This window comes from Ascaphus truei, chromosome 5 (genome assembly GCF_040206685.1).
Source record: "Ascaphus truei isolate aAscTru1 chromosome 5, aAscTru1.hap1, whole genome shotgun sequence".
In the NCBI taxonomy this organism is placed as follows: Eukaryota; Metazoa; Chordata; class Amphibia; order Anura; family Ascaphidae; genus Ascaphus; species Ascaphus truei.
In genome coordinates, this window is record NC_134487.1 from 64142770 (window position 1) to 64158556 (window position 15787).

At 39.0% G+C, this 15787-nt stretch overlaps 1 protein-coding gene across 2 annotated transcripts in view; it reads right to left on the reverse strand.

Annotated features, from left to right (window-relative positions):
* KCND2 (potassium voltage-gated channel subfamily D member 2) overlaps positions 1 to 15787 on the reverse strand; it is a 388447-nt gene that overhangs the window by 18850 nt on the left and 353810 nt on the right. The window contains exons 3-6 of one of the 2 annotated variants that reach the window (XM_075599948.1): positions 10522 to 10684; positions 9376 to 9471; positions 6972 to 7067; positions 6031 to 6087 (exon numbers count right to left, since the gene is read on the reverse strand). In XM_075599948.1, coding sequence (XP_075456063.1) covers positions 6031 to 6087; positions 6972 to 7067; positions 9376 to 9471; positions 10522 to 10684 — 412 coding nt within the window. The remainder of the gene's footprint in view (positions 1 to 6030; positions 6088 to 6971; positions 7068 to 9375; positions 9472 to 10521; positions 10685 to 15787) is intronic. The other variant, XM_075599949.1, reaches the window with a different exon arrangement.

Below are 15787 nucleotides of genomic sequence, written 5' to 3' on the forward strand. Positions count from 1 at the left end.
AGCACATTTTCTTACACTGGCGACACACTTTATTCGAGCTTGGCTAGTCCCACGAATTCGGGTATACCCGGGTGTATTGAGGTTTGTGACTGTTTTCTGCCCGAGTACATTGAGTTATTTTCCAAGCAGGGATTGAAGCATTTTATTCCCGCTGGCTGCAATACTGCACAGTATATATATATAAACTGCATTACAATTCATGAATTTATGCCATCTGGTAGACACGCGAAGCATTGCAGCCTATTAAATCCTAATCATTATCATTTAACAGATCAGCCGCCCATCAGCCAGGCATGAACCCAGGCTGGGAAGGCAAATGCAACGGGGCTTGTCAGAGGTTAGGAGTGGCGCATTCCAGGTATCTGCCAGGTACATACCAGGTATTTACTCGAATAAAGTGTGTCGGTGCAGTAATTTGGAGCACTTCTGCACTGCATTATACAACGCACTTCCACCATGGATTTTATTTGGTGTAGGGTTATTAGTCATCCAGTTTTCTGTGGAGAAGACAAAGGCTACAGATGCAGTCTCCGGTTTTGACACGCGCTTTAGGGTTGTTCCAAGAGAGTCTTCGGCGGTTGCCCACAAGTGATTTTGTGCCCCCCTCGCGGCGTGTTCACCCGCAATGCTTGGAAAAGCCGGGTGAATCGCGCACGCCCTCTGTGCCATAACAGGAGACTGCATGTGCATGTACTGGTCTTTGGTCGCCTCTCCCTGTCTCACGAGAGAAAAGACCAAATTTCCATTAGTAAGCCTGCGGCCGAACACCCTATTGGACCTACACTTGGACCCTTTTGTCTGGTCTTCTGGCCAAGAAGGGAACAGGAAGATGACATCTGGATCTTCAGAGGAAGATGTAAATAGTAATGTCGGGACTCTTCCTGGCCTTCTGACTGAAGAGATACAATCATGATTCCCTCTCGCAGTACTTCTCGTAGACCTGTATGGGCACACAGAGGAGTCCGGTTCAGGTGCAGAACTGGTAAGAACCAGAACAGTCCATGAGGCCAGCTGCCATCTTAGTTTGGGTATAAATCCCCACCCAGTCTGTCAGTTCCTGGCTTTTCAAACTTTCTGTTTTCAGGTCAGGAGTCAGGTTATTATTTTTTCCTAGCACTGTGACTTTCCTTGTTTATTTTTATCTGGCTCCCAGATCTACTGATCTTCAGGTACCTTCTTGTTTTGTTGTCTTGTATTCCCCTTGCACTAGTTGCCCTCTGTTAATTATTTTGTCCCCTGCTACCATTTCTCTTTGCATGTTGCACTCAATTCTTGCATCTAAACTTGGTTTGTTCTGTTGTTTCCCTTAACATTATTTGCCCCGTCTTTGTTTGTTCCCTTAGCTACCTTAGCCTTTTGCTTGTACGTCTGCACACTTTGCAGACTCCATTTTGTTTTCCCAGTTTTTGTTTTACTTATCTGTAAAACTAAATCCTGTCAGTTTTTACGTATTTCAGTCTCCTTTCTTTTGTGGGTTTCCATGCTACCTATAGGGTTCTATACATCTTAATAGATATTGATAAAGACTGTTACATGTGGAGTGCACCTGGTACCACATAGTCAACCTGAGCATGTTCTGTGAGTAGCCTTTTGGCTAAGATCAAGCATAGTATCTGTTCTCTGATTGACATGCACTTGATCCTCTTTCCATGACCTGAAGTCATTGGGAGCCCACAGTTCTACAGTCTGGCACACCTAGATTTCCCTCCACATGAATGGTGCCTATACTTTGCACCATGCAAGAGATGTTTAGTACAGACACATCACTGTTGGTTGCACTTGTATGGCATGGGCACGTCTGATCACAGACTTTACCTTTTTCTTTTTTTATAGCCCTACATAAAAGAGAACGCAAAAAAAGGGGGGTTGTAGTTTTTAAATATGCCACTTTCTGTAAATTACGAACAATACATTCACTTACATTACAAATAATAAGCTGGAACCATGATGTCCACGATATCCCTGACCGCCAACCAGTCACATGAAAAAACAAGCAGTCCTGCTGGATGATAAATGTCCTGACACATCGAGACCACAGATGGAACTACTGTGCAGAGTAAAGGAATGGTGGCTGCCAAGCTCCAAACAACCTCCAAAGACAAACAGGCAAAGCAAGGAACTGACGCTGGCGTCTGACGTCACAGCGTCCAACGTGGTACCAAAGAAACCAGTATCACCTCTATGCGTTTCGAGTTCACTACTCTTCATCGGGAGGGGGGGGGGGTGTAATCACTGGTTGGAAAGGACTGTAAGATATACCCCACAGTCCCACACTATTGGTTACCCTCTAATCTAGGTAATTAAATTGCTCAGGTGCTAAGACCTTAAGGTACCATTCAAAACAAACTACAATAAACATAGACATACATACATAATCATAATCCCTATACCATAAATTACATTAACACACTTAAATTAAGAATGCAATAATGCTTATAAATCTAATACATGCCATTAATAACACATTAATTAAAATGTATATACTCATTGTTACCCACCAATGAATATATACAAAGTTAAAACTTTTTAAATGATTAAATTAATAAAAACTTGAAAGGCTGAAATTCAAAGAATGTGCCTAAATTGCTAACACATGATATGATCAATTATTATAATCGGTCCCCCATAAATAAATTAAAAATAGGGACCCCAATAATAACCCACATCTCTTACGTCTTAACAGAACATAATCTCAGGGGACTATGGACATGGAACATAAAAACGGATAATTAGGGGAGAATTACGATGACCCCCATTTAGATCATCATTTCAAAAAGGGGTTTTCAATGTTTCAATCAATGTTCAATGATTTCAATTAACCCAAGGGGTGTTTTGCGATGCATTGTAAAGATCCAATACTGCTCCCGCTGCAGTATCTTGAGATCCCTATCCCCCCCTTCTTGGATCTCGAATGATTACTTCCAACCCTCTAAATCCCAAATCTCTATGTCTCCCCCCATGGTGATCCAAAAATATTGGGCCAAATTATGAATTTTCCAATAAACGTCTTGCATTTTTGATCCCATAAACATGTTCCCCAATTCACACTTTCAAAGATCTAATTGTTTTCCCAATATAATGTTTTGTTTACAGCACTGAGAACTCTCCCCCCTACCCCCCCTGGCTAGGGATAGGAGTAGGCTTGCAGGAATTTTTGCAACTACCCTGGCCTTTTGGTCGGAGGGCATTTATTAAATGCACCTTGCATAAAGTACTGTTCACAGCGTACTGGGCACTGCTGATTTCGCCATGGGGCGTTACAGTGAGAGAGAGTGTCGGAATCCCTGGTTCGGCCTTAGAGGAAGACCTCACAGTCCGGATGCTGAAAATGTACCCAGGAGATGGACTTTTTCTTGGCCTTTTGGCTGAAGATGTCCTAAATGTGCACCTGTGCACAGTTCGCAAGTCATGACACTGTTGCACGGACCTTGGGGAGCCCATATGCTTTTGGGTTCCCCCATCAAAACAAAAGAAGCTGTCTATGCAATTCTTTAAACCAGACTGTACTGAAAATGCTGTGTAATGTGGCAGGTATAAGCTTATTAGGGGTCCATGGAAAAATGGATATAATGCAAAATGTGACCCACTATGAGTGATCATTTGCTTGTCATTGCCCTGGCTGCAGTGGAAGCACTGTATGCTAAGGGATAATGGAGAAAGGCAGGTTTGCAGACCTGTCTGAGATATGTGAATGTGCTCACAATGGGTATTTTTATTTACTGTACACTTTACGGTGGAGGGTTTCTGTCACTTGTTTACTCACCATATCTTTCTTTGTATATATATATTATGGAAACAAAATGCCTGCACTACTAAGCACTGGTTACAGCGAGGTGCACAAGGAAAGTAATATGTATAACAACACCGAAATCCAGCACACTTGTCTTGATGAAAAGACACTGCATATTTTATTTGCAGTTGACATCAAGACATGTGTATAAATGTTTAATGCACCATGGATATACAGTTCTGTTTGGGCGAGTATAAGTCCCCGGCAGCAAAACTAGATTTTGCAGCCAGTTTTAGATGGTGCTATTTTTTGCTTAAGCAATACAGATGCAGCGGCCATTATTCGAAAAAATCTCAAAATGGATTCTCTTGTTTTGCCGGGGCAGACTAGTGGCCCATTGGATTAACACAGCAGGTGTCCCTGCTGTGTGATTCTTACCGTGGTCTGCCTTTCTGTAATAGACGCGCAGTTAGAGATAGGCTGAATCAGTCACTCTAACTGCGCGCCTCTCACAGGCGATTGCAGGGTTTTTATTTAATTTTAAACATTATAGTAATGTAGCAGGGAGTCTCTGGAGCTGAACCGCATTGATTTCAAGTCCGGGGACCCCCTACTTCCCGAGATACAGGCCCCGTTATGGGGTGCTGGTATCTCTTATGCATGGAAATGTCTCACGGCATGTGATCGGGACATTCCATGCATAGGAGACCCCCTGCTACATTACTGTAATGTTTAAAATTAAATAAACTAACGCGATCGCCTGTGAGAGGCGCGCAGTTAGAGTGACTGATATCTCTTACTGCGCATCTATTACAGAAAGCCAGACCCAAGTAGGACTCACACCGCTGGGACCCGTGCTGTGTTTATCCGATGGGCCATTATGTCTGTCCCGGCAAAACTAGTGAATATATCTCCAACCTACACGCGGCCTAACGCAACATTTACCCAGGTAAATGTTTGAATAACGGCCGCTGCATCTGTATATCCAGAACCTTTGATAAACAGACTACTTAGTACTCGCTGCATGTCTATACCCAGAGGGTCCTATGAGTGATACAGTATGTATTAAGTGTTGAAAACTGGAGCATTGCTCCAAAACAGGTGCAAATTGTCATTTTACCTCTGCACAATTTTGTGTTTATGTATTAAGATTCATTGCTCCAACTGATCTCCTCTTGCACCAGTGAGCCATTTGGTTTAAGGAGACTCTTATACCTGCATGCACCACTCTTTTTCCTTATATATGTAGTAGTAGTGCTGATTGACTCTAGATTCTGTGGTTATAGGATGAATTAGGAATGATTTTAGTGAGATGCACCGCAATTTGCACGGTGCAGTTTTCTTTGCATCAAATACATGCACCAGGTCTGAGAAGGCATTAATCCCTCCCCCTAAGCGATTTTAGCCAAATGTAAAAAGCAAGATTGAAACCAATCCAATTTTTTGCTCTGTGTATTGGAACAAATTGCATTATCTTGATACATATCCACCTAGGTGTTCACACAGTGAAATGTTTTCTCTGAAACATTAAGCATTTAAGTGTCTGAGTTGTGCCAAAAGTCAGAAACTAATGTTGTGCAGACTGTTAGCCTTGATATATAGATCCTGTATCTTGAAACCTGAATTCTCAACATTGTCAGGTACACTAAAAATTAGAGCAGGCTTGGGAAATCAGTGAACGACATTGGTTCACTCTTAGTTTTTTTTGCTGTACTAAGGCTGCATTTATAGTGCCGGCGACGCGCGACCAAGCGACAGCGCGACCAAAAATCTGGCAGTCGCTGTTATTTGATTTTTTCAGCGATGGTCTCCTCTTGTGGCCAATCAGGAGCTTCTCCGTCCCTCTGCCTTCCCCCTTTCTGACATCACTGGCCTTGTAGCCAGCGACGTCGCCTAAACTTATATTACATGTTGTTTGAGTGAAACATATCTAATTTAAACATTGTATTTAATAAAGTCGTTTTTGTATCTTTGGTATTCTGACAATATTTTTGAAATTATATTACATTCGATTGAGTTTAAGTAATGAGGATTCAATAAAAGTGATGATCCACAGCCTGTGAAAATAAATGTAGTGTTATCTGTTAAACTGCTACCAATGTATAATATTCACACACACACACGCAATATCTAATTTCTTTAGCTATAGATCACTTCACAACTTTTAAAGGATATCCAAACACATCTTAATGTTTCTATTTCAGAAATTTGAAAGATACATTGATGATTACTGCTACAGAGACCTACTGAAAAGAAGGTGCTGCTAAAAATTAGAAGCAAAGTTGAAATGGTACAGGTACCTTAATGGTTGAACAGCTTATTGATAAGATGGGATCATCCAAAACATGAGATAACCCCTACATGGTAATGTAATAACAGAAAAAACAGGGGAAATGTAGATTATTTAGATGATAGATCGATAGATAGAAACAGACAGAGAGATGGCAGATATTTCCATTATAATATTTTTATTTATGCAGAAAAGGAGAAATGCCCTATACACAGCTTTTACCCACAGAGAGGCTGTCATCCAAAAATTCCTGGTTAAGATTGCATGTTCTAATTATATGGAAACATTACACGCCAGGAACAGCAGTAATGCACTTTGAAATACAGAGGGAACAATCAATTATATTTACATTGACTTGTTTTTTTTTATTCACAGATGCAACTTGCTTGTTACTACCAAATATTCTCTTGTTTATCACAGTGCCCACCAGCCAACTATAAGCTGATAGACAAAGCAGTGAGTCTATTGTTGCTTTAATTTAAGCTTCTGCTTAAATATCATATTGATATTTCCAAATACAAATCTTATTTTATCAGCAAACGTCCCCTTTAACCACCATAAACTCCTTCAGTACTGGAGTGATGCATTATAACATACTTTACCTTTTTAATTGAAAATGTTCCTTTCTTAGGATTGCTGAATAGAATTACATACTACTGCTGGCTCATTCAGTTTTGATGAAATGTTTAAATTCCTCTAGTTTTTGAAATCACCTGCATTTACTCCTTGGGGAAAACTTCACTCTTTTAAAATGCGCAAAGCAAAAAGAATGATAATGTGAAATAGAGAAGCAGTAAAATGATTAGAAATCTAGATGAAGGAATAAAATATACAACAATGTATTTCATCCTTGCAATGGATCACTGCAATACACGCTTTCATTGTGTAAGACTAATAGAAATCACATTTTATTTCCCCAATCATGAAAGGATATTGCTTCAATTTCCTTACCGTGGTTTTCTCCAGACAATGAAGCAGGTGGTAGTGCTGTGTAGCAAAGGTAGAGCCGGATTTGCTAACAAGAGCTTGTTCCTCTTCGCTGGAACCCTGAGAACCAAGAGAATACATTATTTTCATTTGCCATTTTGACATACAATGTACTAAAAAAAAGATAGACAATTGCATTAAGTCGTATCTGCATGAATTGTTTCCAGCATTTGAAAAGAACAGCGCACTGCCCTTATCTTACACTCTATAGTCAGCACACTTGGTATTAAGGAATAATGACCTTTACTTCTTTCTGGCAACCAATCCATCTGGAAACTTATTGAAATAGTGCTTTTCCTATTTTGTTTTAGACAGTGGCCTGTAACGGTAGCTGCCAAAGGAGTTCTGATCTGCAAAATGGGTCCACACGAGAACAGCTGTTGCAAAACATCTTTTGTGCACCTTTTATTTGGCTTCATAAACCTTTGAGATCTCCCAGAAATATTTAACTCCTTTGATGTCAGATGCACAGGCAGAAAATCCTGCTGGTCACTCTAGGAACAGAAGCCGAAAATATGCTCGGCTAAACTTTTAGTTAAGATACTGTAGCTCTTGGAAATGGCTCAGCATGTGTTGCCCTGATGTGTTTTACAGTCTATGTCACTTCATCATCTGGTCACCTAGTGTAGTGACATAGTGACTAAACGTGTAGGGGAAACACCTGCAATTGTACCCTGTGTGCTTCTTCAATGATTCCCCTTTATGTAAAGAACAAAGACAATATTGAATGGAGTTTTCATTATTCCCAATGCCTGTGTTAGTGCTCACACTCTGCATGACCTGTGAAGTATTGGAGTTTGCTGACGCCGCCTTGTAAGAGTTTTCTGAGAAAAGCCTCTACGTCATTTCTTTTACTATTGTGAAATATGCCATATTTCTTTTTTGAAGGTGCACCAGTTAATTATAAGTTGTTAGCACATTCCTCAAGAGAAATTAATATTATTTTTCCCGGGCATTTGTGATGTACTCTTAACCAGCAGAATTTGTATCCAATTTGAAGAATCAAACCCTAGAAATTGCAGTCAGTTAATTACGAAGTCATAACTTTGATTTTCTGTGTCTATTACAGTAGGTGCTTCCTTACTTTCATATCATTAGAAGTCATCATTATAGCCAAAGATTTGGGGTTTGCTTTCTTGTTACTGCTAGCATTATTGCAATGGTCCACACATTAAAAATAGCATTTACAGTATGTAATAATGCTTACTTACAAAAAGTAGTTTGATTAACATGAATGACTGGTTTGCTTCACATAATATTTTAGTTGTTATATTACTAACCTGTATAATTTTTCTCTGAAACTACTAAAAATAATGCTGTTGTTATTACACAGTTTTTCACCAGCAAACATCCTGCATTTTAGGATAGGATGTCCTTAGACTTCAATTTTATTTCCAATTTTAACCATCACACTTAAAATGCATTATTCATTTAATTTCATCAGCCTTGTTGTCAGCAAATTTCAGCTCAAACAGGAGAAGTGGGCTCGATAATTTTCCCTTTGAATGATCACTGTTAAAATACTACAGCACCTTGCCATGGATCTGCAGACCGTGTGCAGGCGTCCGCACGCTGAGCAAACAGACTGCCTTAAGGCAGTGTTCGTGTCCATGCGGCGTGCGGGCGCGTCCACGTGGAAGCAGGAGGGGGCGCGTGTTGCGTGAGAAATCAGTTAAAATGATTTCTCAGCACGACAGACAGGTCACGTGAGCGGTTCGCCCAATGAGGGCGACCCAGCTCCATGACATCAGTGGCACGCCCCCAGACACGCCCACGGACAGCGCGGCGTACCAAACACACCCGCTTTAAGCAGGTGACGTCACGGCCGCGCACGCCTCCGCACGGGCGAAGGCACTATGGACCTGGCCTTACAATCATCCAGTCACAACAGTTATAAACAGGGGCTTTTTGGTTACGGTTTCAGTAACCAGAATCCATACCACAGAGAGCACTCAGCCATATATATCACAGTGGCTAAGTTCAACTGCTGCTTTAAATAATCACTGCAGTAATTTACCATAACATTATAAATGCTTACTCACACTTTTGTAGTCTCCTAGATTCAATTATGCAGTTGTACTCAGGGTGGATACTGCAATATGTTTCTGGGAGAGCGAGTTTTGTTTATGTTACAGGGAACTATTTTCCAACATGTTGGTCGATATTTATATTCTAAGCTCTCTGGGGCAGGATTTCCTTACATATTATCTGATTTTGTTTGTTGAACTAATTGTATGATAATTGCCTGTCCTGTATTATCTCTTTTGTAAAGCACTGAGTGTACGGTGGGCGCTTTATAAATAAAGATGACATTCTGCACATACATGCATAGTCAAAGGTCACAAGGAGGTCAGGAATTGCACGTCACCTGCAGTTTGTCATTCATCAGACCGTTGCGTTTACTTTGTAAATAAGCGTTAGTCGTTCCACTCTTTGCGACACGAATCCTCGCCAGCCTCGCTTTCTGTAAAATAAAATAAAAAAAATGAAACATAGATAAATAATGCAGAACAATAACAATATGATGTAATAGACTACTAATACTTTTTAAATCAACGAAACAATACCACCAACTCTAGTGAAATGCTCAAAACTACTTTCACAATACACTGCAAATGCTGATACCTGGGGGGTTTTAATTTTCTGGTACATCTTTCCTGTAGAATAAATTGATTTTGTAAAATGAATTATTGATGTATTCTCTTGAAAAGTCAAGTTATTCACATTCTGCTCTCCATGTTTAATTCCATACCTACGTATGCCTTATACTCCCTTCCATCTAAACTGAGACTGTATTGCTACCACTTTGACATCTGGTTTGGTAGAAAGGCAAATTGCTCTTTTCATAAATTAGTCCCTAGCTGCTCATACAGCTGATGCATTAGCACAGCACTAGAGATCCTAGTTAAAAGTGAGAAAGTAATTGTTCAATTTATTCCTGAGACCATTACAGAGAAAACTAAGAGGGGAAAACAGTACACCCCCATATTGGCACTACAGTGAAATGCTCACTATCAAGTATCAACATTAGATGTAGTGATACAAGTCTATACAGTAGAATATAAATAACTGTTATTTCACCATTTTTTATCTTTTCATTTATACCAGCCACACTGCTCTGTAACTGATCACTAAATATGTACCGTTCATTGTTAAAATATAGTATTAAAAGAGCTGGTCACCTTCCAGTTCTTACATTTTTCGCAACTTCGTGGAATATTCAGTAATATTCATTTTTGGAGAATAATTTCACAATTTATTTTCTGAATTCGCCGAAAAGTTGTTTACCAATTTATTTTGCGCTACAAAAAAAACTGAATCACGTGACCAATGTGACCTTGGGAATTTTTTTGGGAAGTGCACCTTCTTCTAAAAAAAAAAAGTTGAGATAAAACAGCACATTTCATAGTGTTTTCCAACTTTTCTGATAGGTTTGCACATCTCTAATTAGAACATGAGCTTTTTCAGTATTTACAATTCATTTTCAGCAAGATAGTTATCTGTTAAATCTGACCTTCTGGGCTTTGCGTTTGTCTGCCCGTTGATTCTGGTGGTAGATCCGACTGAAGTTGGAAACAATTACAGGAACCGGCAAAGCAATGACCAAGACACCACTTAGGGAGCAAATGGAACCAAAAATCTTCCCAGCTATGGTCTTTGGAACCATATCACCATACCTGTTAAAAAAGAATCACCATATGTAGTCTACCCACAAATCACCTTTTAATGGGTTAGTGTAAAATGTAAAAAATACAATGTGACTGAACAACACAAGTACTGTAGGTCTATTTATCAAAGCCTCCTTGCTGTAAAAATGGAAAAAAACTGTCCCCTATTTATCAAACAGATGGAATGACAAATAAAACAACGGGAATTTTTTCTTTAATATTTTTTTGCCTCCTTTTTGCAGCTGGGAAACTTTGATGCATAATTCCATAGTGATACTGTACAAGAGAACAGATTCTAGAGCGCACACATTGCAATCAAGTGTTCAGTGACTAATACATAAAGATAGCCTTGTGAAAAAAAAACCATAAGAAAAGGGATATGCATGAAATATACAAAGTGAAGAATTATACAAATAAATATAGCAAGGTGTGAGTGAAGTGCAAATTTCACTTAAGGTGATACAGACAGATTAGTGCAAATGTGCAAACAGATAAGGCGTTATATTAACTTAATTAGTGATTCTAATTAAAGTGATCCAATACATGAATTGGAAAAATCCTTCCTTAGGAAAGGAGTCTGCTGCTGTTCAATAATGATGGTTTGGCATCACGGATCTAGTGTGAATACAAAAAAAAAGAGAAAAAAGTGCTAAAACTCACACAGTATAGTATCCAAGAGCATAATATTAGTAACAGGTTATGGTAAGATATGCACATAGAGCGAGAGCAGTTAAAACAAGCATTCGGGTATAAAAACCATAAATGTAAATTCTCCATGTTTGGGCAAACCCTCCCGCCGGGCCCAGTCATGAATACAATGGCAATCGGAGGTAAACGGCTGGTGACCGCGATCACGGGAGCAGTGTTGGGCAAATATCTTGCTCAGGAAACCAACCACCTGCAGTCCAAACCAGGGCAAGCACCGCAACCATCCACTCAAACATCTGGAGTTAGGATTCCACTCCACCTTGGGCAACCCATCCCGGGATGCACACCACTGATTTCCCCGCAAAAAGCGCAGAATGAATTTACCTTTACGAATTTTATACCCAAATCCTTGTTTTAAATAATGTTGTGGCATGTCTATATCTTACCATTACTTGTTACCAACATTATCCTCTTAAATACTATACTATGAGTGTTTTTGCACTTTTTTCTCTTTTTTGTACACATAATCCCATAGGTCTACCAGTGCAAAGCATTAAGGTGCCTTAAGGATTAGCACTGTTTAGTACATATGTACAATATTGTCTTAATAGTGTGTACAGCAACCATAAAAATATTTACAATAGTAGTTATGTTGCACAATTAAAGAATATGGATTTCTAGTTTATTAATTCTGTTGCGGAAGTCACTTTTGTGTTCAGTTTGTCATGTGCTTTGTAATTCTCCATTTGGAAGCTGGATCAAAGCCAGATACACACCCTGTCAGTGCCTGTGTATGATCACACAGTTCCTTAAGATTTATTTTCGTTTTTCAAACATAATGATGTTAAGTGCTTCTCATTACAGTTCCCTAATGAATAAGCACTAAAGCTTTCACCCTTCTCCCCCCTCCCCCACCAACCACCCCGTCCTAGAGAAGAGTTAGGTCAGGTTAAAATTAATAGAACTAAAATTTTATCCGGCACCAGGAATGTTTCTTCTTAACATATTGACCGGGGGTCACAGAGAGAAGATTTCATTTCTATTTCTGAAATTAACCTCTGGGGAATGGAAGTACAGTTTACTACAATATTCATAAAAGGAACATTCATGAATGTGAAATGTCCACCAGATGGCATGATGTACCATTAACTGCCGACTACATATACATTGCTAATTAATATTACACTCAAGCCAAGACTTTGCTTGTGTTACTGTGTTACTATGATCTTTGCTTAAATCTTTTTATTTTCGTTTTCATCGACTACAGTCTAATTTATAAAACTCATTACATACAAACGGCAAACAACCACTAACATATCTTTTCTCCTTAAAAGTATGTTTGGAGTGTATGAAACGATTACCTAAACGATATTGAGTGCACCATTTCCTTATTTCTTCAGACAGACTGATGGAGATAACTAATGCAGAATATTACTAACCTGCCCCAAAAACCTGGTCAATGATATATATATATAGTACCAGTCTTACATTTCATTACTCCGACATTATGGGGCACAGGTGTCCCCGACGAAGTCAAAAACACAGGTACACAGGTACATAGTTAAATAGTAGATGAGGTTGAAAAAATACATACGTCCATCAAGTTCAACCTATGCTATATTTAGACAACAGATACTATATCCTATGCAACTCTGGAATGCCCTTCCCCTCAATACCCGACTAGCACCCTCTCTATCTCCCTTTAAGACCCACCTTAAAACACACCTGCTTAACAAAGCATATGAGTAGCTCCGTGGCTAACACTGTACACCTGATACATAAAGTATGGCCCCTTGTATGTATGTATGTCTTATACAGTAGCGCCATTAATGTACATAGCGCTTCACAGCAGTAATACATGTGACAATCATATAAAAATAAATGATATAAATAACACAAAGGGGAGAAGTGCTTCAGACATAAAAGTAACATTTAGGAAAAGTAGTCCCTGCTCCGAAGAGCTTATAATCTAATTGCAGACACATTTACCAGTATGCCCTCCTACTGTATCTGTATGTGCCTCCATCCAATAAGATTGTAAGCTCTTCAGACCAGGGACGCCTTTTCCTAAATGTTACTTTTATGTCTGAAGCGCACTTATTCCCATGATCTGTTAATTGTAGTTATTTGTTATTTATATGATTGTCACGTGTATTACTACTGTGAAGCGCTATGTGCATTAATGGCGCTATATAAATAAAGACAGACATACATATCCCTACTTACAGTATATTCATCCAGAGGAAGACAAACAAAAAACCCTAGTGAAATATCGTCATCTCTTTTTTTGTCCACGGGGAATGAAATGCAATAAAAGTGTCACTCTTAGAGACTAATTATGATAGTTATGAGGCAGTTTAGATATTACGTTTTCAGATATCTCATACTTCCCCTCTGCAAGAAAAAAAATGTCAACGTGCTATGTTGCATGCTATAAACTCTGCTTCTATTTCTCTAATATTGTGAACACATGAATACTGCCCTAGGATATGGGAAATCGTGTGTGGAAATTTATTACAATTACCATTCATTTGCAAGCTGCCAAAATCTTTCACAAGACAGTGTAATGTGGGAGAAATATTTATATTTACGCTGCCCCTAACAACAAATATACTATGAATAGCAATGTAAATTGACAGGTATTACATGAAATTGTTCTATATGTGTAAAATGTCAGCTTCCATTTTCAGTAAGAAGAGAATGCATGTTTATTTCTATATTTTCCTGCAATATGCAGTGTATAAGCACCCCCATACAAATAGTATTCCTAGACAAATGTACTCCACATCACTGCTGTTCTCCCTGTCCCTTTGGATGAAACCTTAATACTTTGTGTGCTGTGAGTCTGTGACACAGTATGAGAAATATGGGTATTACTATTAATTTTTTTTGTACTGCTGCTGTATCTACAAACTCTAAAGCAAAACTTGTGGAGCTACAATTTTATATTCGGCACAAACAAGCCCACTTCTAGTGTGCTGCTTGCCACCAGATTTAGTCAGTTACTGTCTGGAATCAATTAAACGAAGAATAATTATAGCTTACCATTGCTGACAATTATATAAAGCCAATTCGTCGGTGACACCCTTATACCTTTGATACTCTTACCTTAACCAAGAAAACTAATCTACAGGTGTACTCAACCCAAGATTCCTCATTATGTGTAGTTCCATTCAATCCAACATGTTACCACTTCACTCTCAAAATGAAGAAAACTATTCAGATCTACTGATGTTTTCAGATTGGTATATTTACTTGTCTTTTACAAAAAAAGAAGAAAAAAAAACAGTTCCCAGCGTCAGACAGCACAGTATATAGATACACAACACAGAACAAAAATGACAATGTTTTGGGGATCAATATCCAGATGAATGGCTAGACCCTGGCATCGTAAACTGACTTATTTGTGAAGGTAAAATAAAATAGAAGAAATTAAAATGGAAAACAGCAACAGTTTTGGAAATGCCTCTTCTTTCTGAGAAAATAATAATAATTATATATATATATATTTATTTATTTATTAAATATTTTACCAGGAAGTAATACATTGAGAGTTACCTCTCGTTTTCAAGTATGTCCTGGGCACAGAGTTAAGACAAATAATACATGGTTACAAATACAGTTACATAAATGAACAGGGTATACATTATATACAAGACATTGCATGCAAAGTTAAAGAAAATATATATTATTGGCGAATGAAACAGTTACAGACCAGATTAAAATGTGAGATAGCCTTAGATTTGAAAGAACTTAAACTGGTGGTGGATGTGAGAGTCTCTGGTAGGTTGTTCCAGTTTTGGGGTGCACGGTAAGAGAAGGAGGAACGGCCGGATACTTTGTTGAGCCTTGGGACCATGAACAGTCTTTTGGAGTCTGATCTCAGGTGATAAGTGCTGCATGTGGTAGGGGTGAGGAGCTTGTTCAGATAGCTGGGTAGCTTGCCCATAATAAATTTAAAGGCAAGACAGGAAAGGTGAACTTTGCGCCTAGACTCTAGTGATGACCAATCTAGTTCTTTGAGCATTTCGCAGTGATGTGTGTTGTAGTTGCATTGGAGAACAAAACGACAAATTGAATTGTAGAGGTTGTCAAGTTTGCTAAGGTGTTTGAGGTGCCGTGCCATATACTATGTCTCCATAGTCAATAATTGGCATTAGCATCTGCTGTGCAATACGCTTTCTGACCAGGAGACTTAGGGAGGATTTGTTCCTGTAAAGTACCCCTAGTTTGGCATAGGTCTTGGTTGTCAGGGTATCAATGTGCATCCCAAATGTTAAGTGGGAGTCAAACCATAAGCCCAGGTATTTAAAACTAGTGACAGCGGTTAGGGTGGTGTTAGCGTTGGTTCTAATCAGGAGCTCATTCGCTGGAAGCTTCAAAAATGTAGTCTTGGTCCCAAATACCATTGTTACAGTCTTGTCAGTGTTTAAAAACAGTTTGTTTTGGGAAATCCAGTTTTCG